The 22,016-nt window shown below is 39.8% G+C and overlaps 2 protein-coding genes across 3 annotated transcripts in view; both read right to left on the reverse strand.

Moving 5' to 3' along the window:
- Nucleotides 1-8,252, reverse strand: part of LSM11 (LSM11, U7 small nuclear RNA associated) — a 9,533-nt gene extending 1,281 nt beyond the window's left edge. The window contains exons 1-4 of the mRNA XM_029287335.1: nt 7,805-8,252; nt 3,827-3,966; nt 3,298-3,407; nt 2,264-2,308 (exon numbers count right to left, since the gene is read on the reverse strand). Coding sequence (XP_029143168.1) covers nt 2,264-2,308; nt 3,298-3,407; nt 3,827-3,966; nt 7,805-8,252 — 743 coding nt within the window. The remainder of the gene's footprint in view (nt 1-2,263; nt 2,309-3,297; nt 3,408-3,826; nt 3,967-7,804) is intronic.
- A 3,997-nt stretch (nt 8,253-12,249) lies between these two features.
- Nucleotides 12,250-21,815, reverse strand: THG1L (tRNA-histidine guanylyltransferase 1 like). Of its 2 annotated transcripts, none has more exons than XM_015832122.2 (6): nt 21,621-21,815; nt 19,932-20,044; nt 18,754-18,923; nt 17,998-18,086; nt 15,450-15,557; nt 12,250-12,537 (listed from the first exon to the last, which is right to left on the reverse strand). In XM_015832122.2, exons 1-6 carry the CDS (start codon nt 21,672-21,674, stop codon nt 12,376-12,378), a joined length of 696 nt encoding a protein of 231 aa, XP_015687608.1. In that variant the 5' UTR covers nt 21,675-21,815; the 3' UTR covers nt 12,250-12,375. The 2 variants fall into 2 exon arrangements, with proteins under 2 accessions (XP_015687608.1, XP_015687607.2); XM_015832121.2 differs by having other exon boundaries at nt 19,932-20,108; nt 21,621-21,731.
- Nucleotides 21,816-22,016: the final 201 nt, after the last annotated feature.

The following is a 22,016-nucleotide window of genomic DNA, read 5'->3' on the forward strand; positions in this document are numbered from 1 at the left end:
AATAATAATAATAATAATAATAATAATAATAATAATAATAATAATAATAATAATAATAATAATAATAATAATAATAATAATAATAATAATAATAATAATAAAGTTGGAAGGGACCTTGGAGGTCATTGAGTCCAACCCCCTGCCCAGGCAGGAACCCTACACCATTTCAGACAAACGGCTGTCCAGTCTCTTCTTAAAAGAGATGACACAGAGTATTTTATACTCTGACTGACCTGTTCAAACCATGGATAAACACAGGAAACTAATCTCTTTAAATGAGAAGCCCTTGCTCCTTTGTCCAATTAAAATGTGTTTGTAAGTCAAAGATTTAATAAGTCTTCTTTTGCAAAAGAAAGGATCTATTTTTCCTTAGTCAACAAGTTCTTCAATAGCAATAGCACTTAGACTTACATACTGCTTCATAATGTTTTACAGCCCTCTCTCCAAGTGGTTTACAGAGTCAGCATATTGACCCCAACAATCTGGGTCCTCATTTTACCAACCTTGGAAGGATGGAAGGCTGAGTCAACCTTGAGCCAGTCAGGATCGAACTCCTGGCAGTGAGCTGAATTAGCCTGCAATACTACATTCTAACCACTCCGCCACCACGGCTCCTTGAATTTTCTATAGACATGACTATGCATGATTCACATACTTCTCGTAAAGTACACATGCTATACTGCAGCTCTGACAGTAAAAAATCTGCCACAATTTTATTATGCCCTGGAGCTAAATCATTGATACAGCTGATTTGAATTAAAATACTTCTGAGGTGGGACCACTTCGACTTTACATAGTAGCCAGTGCACTGCCAATATTAAATGTTCAATGGTAGTAATGTACATAAATTTACACTTGAAAAATCTAATGACAATTTGTTGTAATCAGCAATGGCTGAGAAAGGATGCAAGCTCACCCTTCACTTATTGCTGCATAGCAGTAAAAAGGCTATCACAGGACAAATACCCTGTTAACAATCACTGCTACAACTCTTCTCAATCAAAACAACCGATAAGATAATAAATGTTAAGTTGTGTCAACTGCTCCTGTGATTGAGCTTAGAATATTCCTCCTAAAGCAAGCAAAACTTGCATCAATATAGTGAAAGCAAGGGCTGCATTTAGGATTTTTACAAGACATAATTTCCAAGAGAATAGATAAAGATAGGAACTGACTTCTCCTTTGGATGGTTCATGTGTGAATTCCCTGATTGTTTTTAACAACTTTCTGTTTTGTACTTATACGCACATTCAATCTTCACTCCCAGCTTCCAACATCTATCAACTATTTATGGTTAATAAATAGAGCTTGCCAAGGATGGTGTTAGTGAGCACTCAGGATAAGGCCATTCACATGCTGAAATAATACACGAGCAGATAAAAATATGTACAGCTCCGCTGAACAAAGAATACTATTAGTATTAATAGTGGGCCTACCTCTAGAGCAGGGGTGTCAAACTGCCGGCCCATGGCCCAGATGCATCATAGCGAAACCACGCCCACCCCATTACCGGCAATGGCAAAAAAGTCACGATACATCGCAACACATCATGTGACGTTGCGAGTTTGACACCCCTACTCTAGAGTATGCTGCCTGAGGAATTTTGAGAGTTGAAGTCCACACATCTTCAAGTTGTCAAGGTTGAGAAGCATTGCTCTAGAACAGGGGTATCAAACTGCTGGCCCATGGGCCGTACACATCATGAGGAAACCGGGCCTACCCCACTGCCGGCAATGGGGAAAAAGCTCCAATACACTGCGCGACATCACATGATGTTGCGAGTTTGACATGTCTGCTCGAGAAGATAATAAACCTAGTTTGCTCAACAGACCCCCTATTTACATTAAGATATTTTTTTTGTCCTTGGAACTCTGTATTTCAGCATGTCTTGAATGTGTAGCAAGCAGGTTAGCAGCAGACTAATCCTTCCAAATTGCACACATCCCAAATGCATTCTTTTATGCATGTGCAATAGGACTAACTGTTATGAAGTCTTCAACAGACATTAATCAGTTAATAGAAAACCCATACCAAGGATTGTTCAATATTTTTTTAAAAAGAACCTTGCCTAAGAACAAATACACACACACACACAAACACAAACATCTTTTTGTTTCCCTATCTGTATTTATGTACATAGAAAATATGCACTCTTCTGCACTGTAGTTGTGTAGTTAAACCAGTTCTACCACTGTTTAAGGTCTCCACAACATCTTAGGTCTTCTCCATAACTTGATGACAACAAGTTCTTTTAAATTCTTATATCCTTTCACTACTAGTTTCCTGTCTCTCAAACAGCAGAGAAACTCTCATCCACTTCCTCCAGGGCAATAAAGTTCAGTGAAAAAGGAAGGAGAGCTGGTTCACTTGGCAAGTGAAAAATATGCCATAAAAAGCCTCAAAAGCCTTTTATCTAGGATAGCTCCCACAACAGACCAATGAGAGGATGAGAAACGCTCTCCTTTCCCCCACTCCATGGAACATCTGGAATGAAAGGACAGGTGGCAATTCTTACTTCTCCTAACACTTGGCAGAAGTCAATAGAAACAAGCTGCTATTTGTATTCTGCAAAAAGCCCAAAACAAGATCAAAGGCCCAGCCTTTCCTAACTTTACCCTCTTAGGGAAGGATGAGCTTAGGAGCAATCCTGGTTAATGATCTGGTAGTTAGCCAAGCCAAACTTTGTGGTCTTTGGGTGATTAGGCCAATCTTCATCCTCAATGTGGATCAAATGTATTGATGAAGGAATATAAAGAAAAATGGAAGAGAAAAACTAGCATGTAAGATCATCCTCATTGGATCAAGCTTAAGCCTATCTAGTCCAGCATTGTGTTCTACTACAGTAACAGACCCAAGTGTCCGTGAGAAGGCCACAACCTTGTAAAGAAAGCCACAGTGCCTCCGCTAGCCAGTTGTGTTCCCAAGTCCTGCTATACAGACATTCTGTAAATTCTGATTCTTTGAGTAGACCGAAGATTAGTTTCTACAGCATTGGGAGATGACTGTAACTCTGACGAATCTAGAAATCGGTTTTAAATCATTATGAGTTTCTGGTGACTGGTACAAACATTTAGTAATAAACACAAACAAAAATAAAATGAGAGCCACTGAATCAAACCACTGGAGAGCAAGAAGCTAAACTCTGAACACACTTAAACTCCCAAATGATTGTATTGGGCTACATCTCTGCCAATTATTAAAAGAAGAAATAACCTTCCTTCTTCTTTGCTTGCAGTGTAATCCAACTTTTATAAGGTAAAGGAAGGCAGGAAGGAGCCATATCTTTTTGAAACATACGTGATATTGTGGAGAATGGAACTTACTCTGGTGAGGGTCAACTGTGGCTCCACATAGAAAGCTTTACCCAGCACTGGTTTTCGGTACGTCTCGTCTACATCAGTCAGGGCCTGGGGCAAGGCAAATAGGCAGAAAGACTTAAAACATATAGGATCTCCTTAACATAAAATTTGGAGTCATGGTGGGGAAAGATGACAGAAGTCAGAAGGATGTCAACATAAAGCAATGATTTGATATTTGTTCTCATTGTCTGATTGAGATATTATGAAAGCAATCGGATGTCCATTTTGCTCACCCAGAATTTTTATTTCATTATGAGAATAAGCCCATTTACATTTAACAGTAATTCCGTACACTTAAAAGAGGAAACACAAAGCCCAAATTCTTTTGACATTTTCTTGCATCGGAAATGCCACACCCCCAAAGTCCTGCTTGCTCTCCTACCTACCTACATTCACATGGGTGGGTGGTCTGAAGCTATCAAATAAATGCTAGGAAAAAAGCACAGAAGGGAAATGTCCATGATTACCATATTCCAGAACTTGTCAAATGCAACCAAGAATCCAGTGCAGACACCACGAAGCCCCTTGAAAGTCCGGATGTGGACATTGACCTTGACACCATCACGGACACAGCGGTGGAGTTCCCCAAGTGGACTGCCTTCATGAACTGGAAAGAAAGATAACAACCATAATTTGCTGTAGAACAAACAGTTTGCAGCTATTATTGCTAGTATTATTTGAATTATACTTCTGCCCACAAGGCATAAGAGAGAATACGTGCAGGGCAATTTTGCCTTGTATTATTCAGAACTGTACATTTGAAAATTCCCAAATGTTCCATCTACCTTCTTATTAAGCATTAACTGACACGGTTCTTTGATTTTACACCCCTCTAAAACAAAAAGAATAGCACATTTTTATTCCGTGAGAATCATTTAACCAAATACTGTATAATACTTCTCCAAACATTAACGAGTGTTATTCTTAATGTCATGGAATTTATTTTTCTCTGGCTTTAGGCACTGCAGACTTATAATTAATCATACAGAGTTTATGGGTATGTAAATGGATATGCAGTAGTGGTGAAATGGATCTTTAGCACAGTACGTATGCTTAATATCCCAATTCTAAAGGATTATTAAAAAGCTTGTCACTATGCAGTAGTTAATATTTCTGGTTGATAATCATGTCAGTAACCAAACAACAATCAATGCAGTCTAAATTCTAATCTTGCAAATGATTAGTCTTTTATATCTCATAATTTATTATAAGTGACAAATAAATATAGCAGCCATCTCTCTGGATAACATAAAAGGATCATGTTAGCGTTAAAAGAATACTGAATTATCTAGTATAGAGTTTGCAGTCCTAGACTTACTCTTTTTTGTACGGATTCTGTAAGTATATCACACACACAAAGATACTGGGAAGGAGGAAATGTCCAGGAATGCTTCTAACCATTGGCAACAGCTTTTTCTTTTGGAGAGGAATCATAGTAAACTGCAGATGCTCCAAGCCAGTCCAAAATTCTTCTTTTTCCCCAGCTTCCTATTATTTAAACATCCTTCCACTACCTAGATACATCTTGTACTGTGGTTTTAGGAGATTGTGAATATTTGCAACAAAGTATAGGCTGACTGAGGAAGTCTATGAGTTGAAATCAACCCATCTGGAGGATGGCCAGGTTGGAGAGGAGTGCAAAAGGTCATTAAGGCACACTTAAAAATATGTAATTTTGCCACTTCACTGCAAATTTCCACACTGCACTACGCTACCTCCATGGCTTTTGGAATCTGGAATCCCTTGGAAGATTCATTGAAATGAGCTCAATAGAGTTAAAAGTTTCTATACTTTATGAGCCAGATGAGAAGTAGATGATAAATCCTTTTTTTTTTTTTTGTATTATCACCTCGCGTCAATCGGAAAACACAACCCAAAGAAGTTAACCTCTTTCTCTTCTAACGTGATAGACAGCTGCAATTATTTGGTTGACATTTAATTCCAATCTCTAGTAATTACATATTTTTTCATGATAGGAAGCATGTGTGTGTGTGTGTGTGTGTGTGTGTGTGTGTATAAACTAAACTAAAAATATTAGTTTGATATATTCCATTTGTACCACTCTTTTCGCTTCTAGTACAGGCATTCAGATCATAGCTGGGAAACTACTGAAAGTAATGGGAATGTGATGAAAAAATTTAATATATGATCTCAAAACAAATAACAGACATTAACATAGAGGTTTGCCTATTATTCTATTATCATAACTTCTGCATTATATTTATAAGTCTGGAATAAAGCTTAAGAACAAAGATCATAACAACCTAACTATTGCTACAACTACTGCAAAAGACAATGTCAAGTTCTAGGCTTTCAAAATGCTGCTTACAGCTTTTTCTCCAAGTCTAGTCATCTTAATTCAAACCTGAAAGAATAAGCTTTGGAAGGGGGAAAAAAAAGCAAGTTCCTGCAAATGATAGACTTGTGTCAATTAGGAGGCTGCGAAACATTTTGAATTATACTGGACAGGATAATTTTAAAACCTTACAGAATGATCAGTACAACATAAGAACACTTTCAAGTAAGATTAGAATAACTATCTTGAACTTAAGATATTATTTCAAATTTGAAATGTTTAAAATCCAAAATCTCTTGCATGCTGTTAGTATTAGCTACTAATAGCCAGACCTCCTCAGCACAACCTTTGAACATTCTTTTAGAATGCAGAATAAAAGTTAATACATGCCTTACATTCTAAATGTGTTTTTGAAAGTTATTTGATATGTGTGCACATGTTGGAGAAAATACAGGCAAGTTTGTATTTACTTCATGCTGGACCCGTAGTAGGGCTTTTATCTTGAAGCTACTCTCAATCTCATCTAAACAGGAATACTTAACAGCATCCAGAGCATCTAAGCCAGTAGAAACTTCAGATTCTTTATTTTCCACCAACTATAATTCTATTACCAGAAATAGTTCCAAGCCATTCTACCTCAATTCCTTATGCTTAATAATGTCAGCAATATTTTGGTGCTTTCCCAAAAAAATACCTTGGACAGTTCTCTCCCTCTTCCTATTGTTATTCCATCAGAAAAAAAAAATCAATGGCCAATTATGATCATCTCTTTAATCAATTTTCAAGCAGTGCAGTAAATGTGGCATTCAATCTATTAAAGCTCTGGGTCCCATGGTGAAAGTAATCTCAACTTTTCATTTAATAGATGTACATCTTCTCTTATTTATCCAAATAGCATTTACACTGGGTCGCAAACACTCTCTTCAAGGCACTGCCCACATTCAATCCTGCTTTGCTACAGCAGAGGATGAATCTATAAGGACCTTCTGACCTCTTGTACCTCAGAAGATGGAACAGTCTGGTCTCCAAAACATAGCTGGGCATCTTTCTTTCATTATGCTTCATTGACAAATGCAGAAAATCTGATTACATTGAGTATTTTTATTCATTTTTATCCTGCTTTTATTATTTTTTATAAATGACTCAAGGCAACAAATATATCTAATGCTCCTTCCTTCTCTTATTTTCCTTACAACCCTATGAGGTGGGTTGGGCTGAAAGAGAGTAATTGGCCCAGAGACATCCAACCAACTTTCATGCCTAAGGCAGAACTAGAACTCACAATTTCTGGGTTTCTAGCCTGGTGCCTTAATCACTAAAGCAAACTCCCCAATGCCTTTCTTTCCTGAAAGATCAAAGCACCCACGACCAGGACCTTCCCTCACTACACCTCAAATTTTCAAACTCTTTAACCAGGTGTTTCCTTGGATCATATTTGCTGGCTAATTGTGACCCACATACAGTATTTAAAATCAGCCTAATTATGGTTTAATAATTGATCCCATATTGTCGATTCACACTAAATAAATAACTAGGCACGTAGGCTCAATTCACACAACATGCTAAAGGTAAATGTAGGCAGCTAGTTTATAATGGGTACGGTGTGCGACACATCCCCTTACTCTAGCTGCAAAATGGCTTGCCAGGACTCCTTTCGTACTACCTACCTTCAAAATAGGCCATCACCCACAGTTCTGCATTCTCACTTTTTTCACTCTCTTTAGCACCTACTCTTAACTTAAATCAATTACAGCTGGAAAATAGGATGACGAGAACTGTTTAAAAAAACGGTTTTGGGGAACGTAAAATATTATTTTTAGAAAACCCTCTCTCTTTAGACAAGCTTGTTGTGCACCCATTGGGGTTTTACATTCGTGCCTATCTGTGCCCAATGCCCAGACGCAGACCCGGATCAAAGCCAACATGCAGCTGTATATTCTAGACTTCACAGCTCGTCCATATGCACAAACTGCGGGGACTGCCAGATCTCACATGCGGCACCCAACCCCCGAACTGCTTGCCAATAACCAGACTCTGACACGAGCAGAGTGCGTGCCCTTCGGGCAGACATTTGGGGTGGAGGGGGGGGGTGAGGAATCGTGGCATTTCGTCTGAAAGGAGACGTTGCGCTAAACGCCGCTCAGCTTACGGGGCATCTTGGTGAGAACGTTGCGCGGCGCCCTCCTGCCCCGCGCCCTCGCTCTCTCCGCCGCTTCCGGCCTGGGCTCCTTGACCAGCATGAGGTTGCGGAGCCGCTGTAGGCGTTCGGGGTCGGCGGCGGCCCGGCCGGCCCGGCTCCGAGCACGCGTCCCGGCGGAGCGGCTGCTGCGGCCAGCGGCTGCACGCGGGCGACCCGGGGCGCGGAGCAGGCCGCGCTGGAAGCTCTCGTACTCGGCCAGATTGTTGAAGCAGGGCGCGGCCGGGTAAGGCAACGGGGTGCGCTCCGAGTACAGCGCCAGCAGCGGGTCGAAGTGCGGCGAGCTCACGTCCAGCCGGCCGGGACTCGGCGATCGCTCCGAGCTGCGACGCCCGCTAGAGTGGCGCCGGCTCCTCCGCCGCCTGGGCTCAGCCCCGGCCTTCTCCGCCTCCTCCTCCATGTCTCTCTCCCGCTCTTGCCCTGGCCCCGGCCCTGCTGGGAGGGGCAGGAAGAGCCAACCGCCCGCAGCGCGCTCCTTCGCCGCTATGGGCCGCCCCAGCTCCGCGATTGCACGGCAGGTCCCTTCCCGCCTTTCCCGGCGCCTCTTGATGCTCTCGGCAGGCCGGCGAGAACTGCGTTCCCGTCCGCTCGCCCGCGGAGACGGTCCCCCGAAAGGCCGCCCTTGGCTTTGGCTCGGCCGGCTGCTTTTGAGGTGGGGGGGGGGGTCGCCTGGAAGGAGGACCACTGTCCGCCTTCGTTCATCTGAGGAACGGATGGCGGAACTCTCGGTTCTCAAGACGTTACTGCGCTCTTTGCATTCCCTTCCTGAGGCTGCGGACTGCTCGACACTTGGCCGCGCGGGCTGGGAAGGGTTCAGACCGTGACTGGTTTGCGTTTGAGTTTGTCTTTTGTGAGCCCAGCCACTGAGTTTATTCACTAAATCATAGTAGAAACAAAGTAGGGCTACGCTATAACAACATCTGCTGAGCACCGGGTGCAGTGGAACAATCAAAGATAATCCAGGCTATACTTCTTGGATGCGAAGTAGATTCTGGCCTGGTTAGTGTTTGGTTGAGGTATTTCAGGACTGTTGGCTTAAGCAGTCATGGCTGGGCTGCATTGCACCAAATGGTCACTAGACGGCAGTTTTCTAAGGTTCTTTGCTGCCATCTAATATTTTCCGGATCGTTTGCTGCCCAAGTAGCGTAGCTAGATTAGGGGGGGGGGGGGGGGGGGGGGGGGGGGAGGAAGTGGATAACAGCAATGTCCAAGTATTTTGATAATGCTGTCAAACTCTTGCATGGGTAGTGAGTAGTACTTGAGCTGGACAAAGATCTCTTTAAGTGCAGTAGTTAAAATAGCCTGGTTAAATATCAATTATTACATTTGTTTTTTCAGTTTGTTTTCTTGTTTCATGCAATTCTATGAAGCAATGGAAAATAATTGTATGTTAGTATGCCATTGATCTTGTATGAAGCATTTGCATGTATGTATAATAATAATAATAATAATAAAAAAAAAAANGTTCCATTGGTTAATTGTTCTAACTGTCAGGAAGTTTCTCCTTAGTTCTAGGTTGCTTCTCTCCTTGATCAGTTTCCACCCATTGCTTCTCGTCCTGCCTTCAGGCGCCTTGGAAGATAGCTTGACTCCCTCTTCTTTGTGGCAGCCCCTGAGATATTGGAACACTGCTATCATGTCCCCCCTTGTCCTTCTCTTCATTAAACTAGACATACCCAATTCCAGCAACCGTTCCTTATGTTTTAGCCTCCAGTCCCCTAATCATCTTTGTTGCTCTTCTCTGTACTCTTTCTAGAGTCTCAGCATCTTTTTTACATCGTGCTGACCAAAACTGGATGCAGTATTCCAAGTGTGGCCTTACTAAGGCATTGTAACGTGGTATTAATACTTCACGTGATTAGTAAAGGCCAGTAGATATTTTTTAGAGTTGCAGAGCTATACATTTATTAAAGGTCATTTTAATTCATTTAGGAAAGAAGGCCATCTGCTGACAGTGATAAGGACACCTTAAGGACTGGTTGAATTGTCCAGTAGGAACCAAAATAGTGGAGACGCTAGGCCAGATTTACTGAAAATAATATGATACACTGATTCCTAGAATGTTCAGAGGTTGGGTCCAAAGTTGTGATTCAATCAGCTGTTAACAAGGAAGTAAGTGATTGTGCAAGAGTGTGAGCATTAAATAAACTAAGAAGGATGATTTTTTTGTGAATATTTATTCCAGTGGCCAATCAGATGAAGAGGGAAACTAAAACTGGATAAGAAACCAACAATAACTCTCCATTCTGTGTATAGAAGATGTAGTTTTGTATAAGAAGAAAGATAAAATAAATAACACATGCTGGATAAACCAGTACTGTAAATTCCAACTGTACTTGTAGTGTGACAGCAGTTAAATCAGTGGTGCCACATTTCAAAGTTACAGTTAGAGTACTCCGATTGCAGCTGCTTTCTTGCAGGTGTGTGGAATGGTGTGGGACCTACAGGTTTTGCAAAGTGAAGAGAGGAAGTTAGTTACAGTTGATTAGGAAAGATAAAACAGACAACCAAGAATGCCTTACTGACCATTCTTCATCCAGATTTTATATCAGTTGCATCTGCTAATACAGGTGTTCTGAGACACTCTTCTGTTTTAACTTTTTTTTCCTTGTTGCTTTTTGGAGTTTTCATTCTGCTTTCATGAGAGGGCAGCATTTGGGAGGGGGTATAGCTGCCCCCTTCCCCCCCAAGCCATCAGTTGAGCAAGATGCCCACCTGCCCGCACTCTTCCCCCTGCCCGAGGCTTTCATTGTCATGAGCATTTCTGTTGAGGATTTGGGGGGGGGGCTGTTTGGTTTTTATTCCGCTTTCATCTGGTGGGTGGTTGCAGCAGGTTTTGGTCTCTTCTGTCGTGCTGCGAGGTTACCCACGAAGCATGTTTGTTTTGGAGGGGATCCCCACTCATTGCTAAGCTTGCTTAAACCCTCTTCCTTCTCCTCCTCACCAGAGCCCCCCTTTGTCTGCAACCAGCCCCTGCCTCGCCTTGCCTTGCGGCAGTGGCACCCCCTCCCTGCCCCCTCCCTCACCTCGTCTCACCCTACAGGACGAGCCTCCTGCCCACCGCACCACCCGCCAGAGACCCCCCTGGATCTCCCCCAACCCTGCATGGCCCCCACAGGCATCCCAGGAGCAACATCGAGGTGGCCACGCTCACCCAGTCGGCCATGACCACCATAGCCACACCCACCTGGCACCCGGTGATACATAAGTGGGTTTTGGGTTGCAGTTTGGGCACTCTAAAAGGTTCGCCATCACTGCACTAGATTAACAAGTGGCCAGCTTGTTTTTGCTTCAGTGTGTTATGAAAACACAGCTGCTTTTTTATTGTTGCTGGTAATAACTTGGAACACCTTATGGAAAGCAGGAATACAAAAATGCACCTTGCATACAGTAGATACTTTTGCCTATTATTCCTATTAACTTCACTACAAGTATTGTGGATTGCTGACACAGGTACAAGCATGCACCATTTTTGGAATGCACATTGCTCCAGTTTCTTTTTTACCTGTTTAATGTTATCTTAACTACAGTAATGAAGACACCTTGCCATTTCAGGAAAAAATGAGTACAATTTTTTCAAACGGCTTTAAAATGATGCTAAATGCCTATCATTCCAAATATTTTCCTTTTACAGCAAATTAACAGATAAAAACAAACAATTAAACATCCCCTTAAAATGTTCTATATAAAAACCTAGCCACTAGAAGCCAGGCAAATTTTTACACCAATCTCACATTTGCTCCCAATGCCTCTATCTTTTTTACTCCTGGGCAGCTTGGCCTTCAAAAAAGCAGAAGAGTAACACAACTCTTTGAACTTCACATCCCAATTCAAGACTTTCAGTAAGTTGGTTGCCACAATTCTCAACAGCAGGAACTGGATAGTTTCCCAGGCAGCAGCAAAATGAGAGCATGACCTACAAACACACCCTGCTGCGCTATCTCCCTTATACAATAACGTTATTGCTCTTGGTTGGCCACCTGAGACCTTGGCTAATAATCCGAAAAGCAGCAAGGAGAGAGTCCAAATAATAAATGTTCGATTACAGAGGGAAATTATGTTTCCATAGCTTTCAAAAAGGCCGGAACTAATTTACACTTGAGAGAAAACTTCCTAATTACTTTCTGCTACTTACCAGGGTATTTTGTTTATCACTCATATAATCCAGAGACATTAGCAACTAGGATAATTTGTAACTTGGCTCCCTGATGATAGAATTTAATTTGAAGGAGTAGTTTAAATGTTTTCAGAGTTTTAAATGGGCAACTTACCATCTCATGAGACCTCCAGCAGTAGAGTCCTTTTGAGGGCCGGAGAAGAAATTAAAAGCATTCCTTTTCCAGTGTAAAGTTTAAGATTGTTATCAGCCTACTCGTAATTTTAATAAAAAAGTATTTATTTATGAACAATACCTGGATTTTTCATTCATTCACTGAAGTAAAACGGCTATTACAAAGTACAAAATACATTTTTTCCACCATGATGCAGTCCTTATAAAATAAATTATACCCAATAGGTTCAGACTAAAGCCTCTTATCAAGCAGGATTTCAGGATTGTGTTTCCAAAATTCATTTCCAATAATATCACAATGCAAAGGAACTGGTCTATTTTTTGTCCTGGTTTCTTCAATTTCCTTCTCTTCTGTTTCCTCTGTTTTAATTTTTTTCTTAATGATTTCATCTACCTAGGAATAAAAATACAAATAATATATTAATAATTGAACTTTTCAAAATCTATTCAGAATTTAATTCTTTTAGAGTTGCAGGGTTTAATGTACTAAAGTGAAGCATCACTTCCATGTGTTAGACTATCATTGTAAAATGGCAGACTTCATCTTCAAAGCATACTCATTCTACTTCATCCAGAAGAGAATGACTTTTTCAATATTTTGACACGCACGCAAACACACACACACACACACACCTTGTCTTGCAGTTTTCAAGGAATTGCCTCATTCCCAAAACCACGCTGCCCAAATCTGACATCAAACCATTAATGACATAATGTTTAATAGGGGCAGAAGGAAATAAAAATGTGTTAAATCTTCAGAAAACCTTAACATGTTCTACTGAATTAATTCCTATGAAAGTAAAAGAATCACATCTTGAATGCCAAGATGCCAGGTGTTATTATAGTTTTACCTTATAGCCCCTGGCTGCAGAATATAGGGCAGAAAAAAAAGAGAGTCTTGTGACCAAAAAAATCATTCCTTGGTTTTCAAGAAGACATAAAATAAGTTTTGCTTGCTTTTGATTTGGGGAATGCAAGAAGCCATACCATGACTTAGTACTTAGCAAAATCTAATTCACATACTATACACACTTCAACACAGTATTCAGATCCATATGCAGGGCTGGGGAATCAAGTGTCCTGTGTTCCATAATTAAATTCCCATCTTTCACCAGAGGCCAGATAAGCTTTAGCTAATAGTACAGATAGTCCTAGAATTATGATGGCTATTGGGACCAGGATTGCCATTCTAAGCAATCAATTGTAAAGCACGATGTGTGACTGAATTACTTAATGAGGGCAATCCTAGCAGTCCTAGTTGCTGTCATAACCCCAAGATATGTGGGTTGTTAAGTGGTGGGAGTACCAGGTAAGGAGCTCTGAGATGTATGGGAGGATCAGGGAAGCCCAGCACAGGTTACATATGAGACGGGGGAGGGCTTGGGAGGCCCAGTGCAGGCCACACAAGACAGAGTAGTGCCTGGAAGAGGTGCTGGAGACTGTAAGGTGTGGTGCTGTGGGCCGGAGCAATTTGTGACCTTCCCTGCCAGGTTCCTCATTGTCTTTGCTTGTTGTAAGCTAACAGGAAAAGTCAAAAATGGCAATCATATGACTGCAGCTCCCAGCAACATAATCATGAGCCAGACACTTAAATGCCTGGATCATAATCACGTGGCATGGGGGCATGGCATAGATGAAATTTCAGGACTGGTTGCATGCCCATATTTTTAGCACTATAGTAACAGAATGCTTACTGAACAAGTGGACATAAGCTGAGGGCTATCTGTAATTGGAACTGTAGATATCATTTTCCTGAATCATGTTGTATAGGTAGTCCTCAACAACAGTTCATTAAATGACCGTTTGAACTTACAATGGCACTGAAAAAAGTGACTTATGACCGTTTTTCACACTTAAGTACATCCCTGTGGTCACGTGATCAAAATTCAGATGCTTGGTAACCGACTCAGGACGGTTGCAGTGTCCAGGGTCATGTGACTTTGGCAACCTTCTGACAAGCAAAGTCAATGGGGAAGCCAGATTCACTTAACAACCGCGTTACTAATTTACCAACTGCAGTGATTCACTTAACAACTGTGGCAAAAATGTCATATAAAGGGGGAAAATTCACTTAACAACTGTCTCAGTTTGCAACAGAAATTTTGGGCTCAACTGTGGTCGCGAGTCAAGGACTAACTGGATGCTATGTCAAACAGGAAGAGTTGATTGAAGACAAATAGGTACTTGGAACTTTCCCAGTCCTCTGGCATATGGAAGGGAGGGGAACTCCTCCAAAGGGGAGCACTAATGGAGATCAGACCCCATGTGAGCTCTGTTTCAGTAGCCCAGGCATTCCTCTCCATGCAGAGAGGAGGAGAAATCCTCTGAAGAGCTGCAGAAAAGGAAGTCAGATCCCAAAGATATGAGCCTCATTTCTGCAGCCAACAAAGCAATTCTCTTTCATACCTGGAGGGGAAACAAACACCTCCAGTGGGATGGAGAAAATGGACATCAGATCCCAAAGATCCAGCTCTGTTTCTGCAGCTCACTTGGAGCAGTTCTCTTCCACACGTAGAGAAGAGCTAACCTCAGCAGGCAGCAATCTCACTCCACTTAATGACCCAGGGTACAATATCACAAAATATGAACAGCATAATGGTGCGTACTCCAGTGTAAAGGTTCAGTGCTACTACACTGATAAAGTCTGGCTCTTTTTTTAAACTTTATTTCACTAAAGACTAAAGTGATATTTAGTGAAATGCAATGCCTATTATTTTGGGTAGATTCAACTTAATACAGTGTTCTACTTTACAACTATTTTTGAAAGGATTCAACAGTAGAGGTAAGTACATGATTTGGTTTTATGTCTAGACAGATATCTGCATAGAGACTTCATACGTTTCTACCTTCAAACGTTTCTACCTTCAATAGCAGGGATAGTTAATATGTGAAGATCCAGTTTTAACTAAACCTCAAACCGGAATTACCACTATTTTGCTTCTGGTCCTTAGTATCTGCTGGCTGGACACTATAATGGATGTCCCTGGGATGACCATGGCGGACCTGAAGGAGTCAGTGCAAGACAGAGGAGCATGGGGAGTGCTGATCCATAGAGTGGCCTAGGGTCGGACACAACTGAATGGCTGATGACAATGACAACGCTTCTGGTTGTCTAATACAGGAATAATTCTGCAGTAACTTCATCATACAAAAGCATGATCAACTGGTGAGACAGATGTCTCTGGTAATTCAGCACAGATGGACTTTGTAAAAAAAACCCACTATATTATCTTAAAATATTTTGTATAATTACTTATTTAAAATATGCCTGCTATCATTTTAAAAACAAACAAGAGTATGACTTACCTTCTTCCATATTAAAATAGTTCCTTTCTTATATATTTCAGGTTCTTTGTTGTAGTTAATGTTGAATTCTGAAAATAAAATCTCATTCTTGTCATTTGCAAGGGTTCCCTAAAAGAAAAAAAAACAACACTTCATATGAACCTAGGAGAACTGTAATAATTTCAAATGTAATAAATGGACATTGCTCTTTATTTAGGGCAGAGGCCCCCAACCTTTTGGGCACCAGGAACTGGTTCTGTGGAGAGAGATTTTTCTGCGGACCGGAGGTGGCGTGGTTTTGTGTGCTGCCTGCATCTTGCAGATGGGGCTTTGCTTGTTTGTGCAGACCGATTGCTGGCATGCCACGGCCCAGTATCTGTCCATGGACCGGGGGTTTGGGGACCCCTAATTTAGGAGTATTTGAACAAAAAGGAAATCACCACATTTCTAAATACACATTCTCCCCAGAAAGAAAATAAGGAAGCATATATTATCTATAAGGAAGCATATAGATACTAACTGGTAGAGCTTAAAAACTCATTCTTTAACAGTTACTAAGATCCCATCCATCATTATTATTAGCAGGCAAAAAGTTGGTGAATAACGTAATATACATTTCTCCCAATTTGGTGGCCTCCAAACATGTTGATACTATATCAGAATTCCATGATTGCATACATATACATATAATGAGATCTAACACATCAAAAGGGTGCCAGATTGGAGAAGGCAAATTTAGTATTTAAAAAATTAATATTTTTATTCCATAAACATTTACAAAACCAGCAATTTCAGTCTATCTGTTTCTTCTGTGGACTCAAGGGTTTAGTGCATATGGAAACATTTATTCTTAGCTTATAAACTGTTTAGACCATGGGTGTCAAACTTGCCGCATCACATCGCGATGTGACTTTTTTTGCATTGCCGGAGCTGGGGTGGGCGCGGCCTCCGTATGATGCAACCGGCCTGTGGGCTGGCAGTTTGACACCCCTGGTTTAGACCTAAAAGGTGCAATTGGGAGAGAATATTATTTGCCAAGCAGCAAAAAAATGTAACGTGTCCCCATCTTCTCTTAATAGCTATGTATACTTATGTCACTATGACATCTATTATTTTCTTGCCCTGATCTAGAAGTCAATATTTTCATTTACTTGTAATTCTGATAAACATAACATGGCCAGAGTCCTTAGTTAAAATCTCCAGTAGCACACAGAGAAATCACTATATTTCCCTAACTCTATGGCTGAAAGGTAGACTGGGAATCTTTGGGCTGTTGCACTCTTGAAACACTCACATAGTTCACCATTACACAATCAAGTTACCAGATCCCCCTTTCATATCCAAACCTGATATTATGAAGAGAAAAAGAATTGTCCGTGAATATGCTTGTGCATAAAGGTACAATGATGGCAAAGAAAATATCTGGCAAAATAATATTTTTTGATCACCTTGCCAAGATTATCTATAACACATGGATGAATGATCCCATTCAAGGGTCTAATCTAGGCTACATCCCACTAACATTTGCACATGGGAAATGAAATTTAGGAAACTAAGATTGATAAGTAATCAAAGCTTCCTGAATGATAGGAGCTAAAGATGAGCAATGAAAAGTATGTAGTACATATACAACATTTCTTCTAAAATTTTAAGGTCTTAAAAATTAGAAAAGTCAAAAGAAAAATGAATCAAATTACAGCTTTGTTTTTCTAGAGGAATTGAGCTTTGTGTCATTGTTTTCCTGCAACTTTTTCTTCTTTTTCTTTTTCTTTCATCTATCTATCTATCTATCTATCTATCTATCTATCTATCTATCTATCTATCTATCTATCTATCTAATCTATCTATCTATCTATTTCCTTCTTTTATTTTACAAATAACCCAATGTGGCAAACATATCCAACACACCTTCCTCCTCCTCCTTTCCCCACAACAACCACCTTGTGAGGTGGGTTGGGCTGAGAGAGAGAGTAATTGGCCCAAGGTCATCTAGCTGGCTTTCCAAGGCAGGAGTTGAACTCATGGTTTCCTGCTTTCTAGACTGGTGCCTTAATCACTAAACCAAATAATAATTTAGAAAACAAATCCTAAGGTAGATGATTCCCCGGCAAACAATTACTATTTTTAAGTCCTGCCAGATAGCATTAGCCAGAGGAAAAAGGGAACTTTTTAGTCTTTTTCTTTTAATCTAATTAATTTAATTTAATGTTAATTTATATTGCTAGTCCATGTATCATATGCCATACACTAAATAAATAAATTAAGTGTTTTTCTTTTTTATTTTCTGTTTTATCTGAAGTTGATCAGTTGCTATACTTACATCTTTTCTAAATAGTAGCCAGTTCTTTGTAGGCTTAACCTTCCTACCAGAAACCAAATCCAATCCATGTAGACAAGCATTCCAGCAAAAACAGCAAATATAAAATAAAACTTGGAATATAACACAAATGCACAAATACATCTGTTCCAATATTAAAAATACTTCGAATGTTATATATGCTTCCGGAAATAACACAAGCTAGGTACAATGTACTCTTTAGGCTGAAATATTTGGAATAATGTTTCAAACCTTAAGTCTCTCTTGGGCTTGTACTGGTGTCAGGCCACCTTTCTGCACAAGAGTCCAAAATACCGTATTATAGAGGTTATTGATATGACCTATAGTGATACCAAGTGAAATAATAATCATTAGAGAAGAATGGAAAGTGTATTAAATTTCATCTTCACAGCAATATTTACCGTACTATAAGATTGGTTTCAGAAATGGTATTATAATTATTACAATTTAAACAATAGCATCACAGTTTCTTAAAATGTATTTTTATAATAAATTCCTACATTGTGCAGAGTTTTTTGTTTTTTTTACTTTCTTCAATTTATAGGGCAAGCCATCTAGGGTAAGGATTCAATAACTAGAAATTTTTGGAAAAGGCATCTCATAAATTGCTAGATGCAATGGAGGGAAATAGAAGACATCACTGATACTCTTGAATGTCCATCAATATTAATATTTTTGCACTTGTTGACCTGAATAATAAGGCAGCATCTGAATCATATTTCATAGAGTAATTGATTATAGCACAGCTCCATTTTTGTTGTGGAAAATATTTCTAAGTAAGAATACAATTTTGAGAAAATACTTGAGTACTGTAAGAGACACCCCTCCTCCCGCTACTTTCCACCTCTAAAGTTGTGATGATAAAAGTTGATAACTCAAATGAATAAAATCAGGTACCTTTAATGTTTTTTTTAAAGCAGAAAAAGAGATTAAATATCTATTCTTAAAAATTACCATTCTACAACCTCCATCTCCTGCAATACTTACAATCAGCTTGTCGCCAACTGAGATAATCTTTTAGATTTTGGTCACTAGGATACAACACAACACGTCCATCAAATCCTGGTGGATACAAGAGGGGCTTGTCCTTAAAATAATCCTTCCAATAGAAAACATAGCTGGATGCAAACTTGGCGACCACAAGAGTCATTAATTTACTTGTGAACAGAAAAAAAGGAAGAGAAAATATAACTTTTTAATATAACCAACCCAAGAGTTAACTAGTCTATATAAATGCAAAAATGTGTCCCTTGTTCTCGATTTTCGGGATTCTTTTTATAACTTTATAGCTTTATAACTTATTCTCATAGTTTATGAATCCAAAATGTTGGCAGCATAATATATAAGATTTCACTACAAAGAGTAATGACTAGCTCTAGTTATCTCAAAGTATATGCTAAGTATAAAGTCAAAATCCAACATGTTTAATTTTGTCATGTATATATTTTATGTTAGGCAGTATTGACTGTCAGTATCTATGATTCTATCACAGTTAACTTCTCATAACTGTAAAATGCAACTCTTATTTATGAATTATATATAAAGCATCTTTTAAAATGTCTTTTAGTCTGTCATATTAAACTGATTTAATATCTTTCTACATTTTACTATAAATGAATTGTACAATTTGTTGTCAAATAAAGTGCTTCAAAAATAATGTTTGGTATACCACAAGGCTTCACTCACAGACTGAAAGTCACACAGCAGCTCATATTGCTGTAAGACCTTCATGTACTAAATAAACTATAATCCAATATTGCAAAATCTCTGTGCAATTGAAGTACTAATGTTAAACTATTTTGCAGTTTATTAAACAAGAATATGAAATAAATAGGCATATAATGAGGCCATCATCTATTTTTGGAAGATTTCATACAGTTAAACCACTTTTAAAAGTGAAATATGGGAATGAAAGTTAAAAATACCTTGACAGTAACATTTAATGGTCACATCCATCAAATGCTAGTATACACATGCAAAGATACCTGTGTGTGTTTGTGTATGTGTCTCTTCCTCACTACATATATTGATGTTTCTAAGAATGGATATATATGGGAAAGCTGCTAGTATCATAAAATCAAAAGTAATCAAATTGTTATATTAAAGCTTATTCTGGAGTGTCTTAACCCATTTTGGGAGGGGGAAGAAACTGTAAAAAGAACTACCTTGCCCTTCTCTTAAACAAGTTGGTTTTCTTTTTGAAAACAAAGCTGTATTCATCACTTTGTCCATAGGCAAGGACAATTTCCTCCATCTCTTCCATCACTGTTTGGGCGCACTTGTTCATCAAATTAAGAGCACAATCATCATTAGGTTTCTTAAAATCATGCTGCTCAGCAAAGCTTCAAAATGAAAAATTAATTAGGCATCAATTAAAGCATTAATTAAAAATACTTGATTTATCATATCTGTTTAAATAATTATCCTGTGTTACAGATACTGAAGTTTTGGTAGAGGCTATGATAGGGGCTTTGCCCACTTAATTGCAGCCCTATCTGGGAACAACAGACCTCAGTAACAGTCATTGCAATGTGTTTTACATGGGGCTGCTTTTGAAAGTAACCTGAAATTGGTGCAAAGTGTAGTACCCTACTTGCTTGAAAATGAAAATCATGACAGCCATGTAACACTTACACTGTAGATTCTGCATTGGTTGCACATAGGTTTCTGAGTGCAATTCAAGGTGCTGAGTTTCACTCGTAAAGCCCTATATGCTTTGGCTTCTAGGTACCTTCATGATTTTCTTTTCCATCTGGAATTAACACATTTGGTGTATGCTCTCTGACATTTCTGTCAATTGTCCACCATGCTTAAGAAGTTAAAAGAGCAGGTGCTTGAAGACAATGTTTTTCAATTGAAGCCTCTATATTATAAACACACCTCCTCTTGATCATGTCAACATTCAACATCCAACTCCTGGAAACTAGTAAAATCAGAATTTGTCCAGAGAACATTTGGAGCATGACGAATGCATGCCATCTGTACAAATGCAATATACTGTTTTATTTTTTAATACACCATTGATAGTTCTTCCAAATAATAATAGAATACAATATGAAAAACATTAAGCTGCGATCCATCTAATTTTACATAACCTGTTTTATCGTCATTACAAAATGTTAGAAGATAATCATTAAAAAGCTAAACCAATGCCATTTTAGAAAGAGTAGTGTTTTGCTAATAAGATATATCAGTTAGAAAGGGAGAAACTATTATTAGGAAAGTAAAACTTTAAAATTCTAACTACTCATGTGCAGACTATTTACCCCAATATAAGATAGCTTTGCACTCTTTGCAATAAGTCAATAGCATTCAATGCTTTCACCTTGGACGCTAATATGCTTTTCACTTCTGGATAATGGCATCTGATGTTTTGACCTGAGCAAGGAACTAGAGAAACGATTCTTCCCCAAAATTACAAATGTAATTAAAAGAAAAGAATATTTGTTAAGATTTGACTCATGCTACTATATCCAATAAAGCCCTCCTAATATCAAAGATCAGTTATGTATGGTATTAAACATACACGCAAGCGCACAGTACCCCCAAATTCGCAGTATTCACTAAACGTGGCCACTTTCAAACGTGTGAACTTCAATTCCCAGAATCCCCAGCAATGCCCCGTATGAACTGATGAATTCTGGGAACAAAAGTCCAATATCTAGTGGCTGCCGGTGGCTGGGAAACGGTATCCTAAAGTGAAGTCAGGGAAGCAGATTTCACTTTGAACCGGCGCCGCCGAGGCCTGAGCAAGATCCCGGCGCTGACTCTCATTCCTATTGGTTGGCCGGTCGCCGGGCAACCAAGCCTGTTAAATCCACACGCTGCCGCCAATGGTTGAAGCGTGTCTTTACCGGTGGAAGCAGCGTCCGTCCAACCGTACCACGATCCAGCAGTTGGGCAAACATTTATCCTCCGCTTCGAAAGCCCGGACGTATTCGAACTTGCTCTTCGCCATAGCGGCTCGGACATAACAACGAAATCTCGATCTGAGGCCCAAAGCGATGGCAGCGAAGGCGCCGCCAAGCCGAGGCTGCGGCAGCATTGCCGGAAGGAGCGCTGGGCGACACCGGAAGAGACGAACTCTAATGCTGCCTCTCTATGATACCGTAAGATCCTCCGGAATCACTACCGGCCCTCTGCCTCTTCCAGGCCTACGTAGAGGCGTCCGAGTCAAGACCTGCGGCTGAGCCCCGCCTTCTCGGATCGCGAGTCCCCTCATCCTCCCACCCCTCCATGTGCGTAGACTT

This window comes from Protobothrops mucrosquamatus, unplaced genomic scaffold, assembly GCF_001527695.2.
Source record: "Protobothrops mucrosquamatus isolate PMUCROS unplaced genomic scaffold, P.Mucros_1.0 scaffold_306, whole genome shotgun sequence".
NCBI classification, from domain to species: Eukaryota; Metazoa; Chordata; class Lepidosauria; order Squamata; family Viperidae; genus Protobothrops; species Protobothrops mucrosquamatus.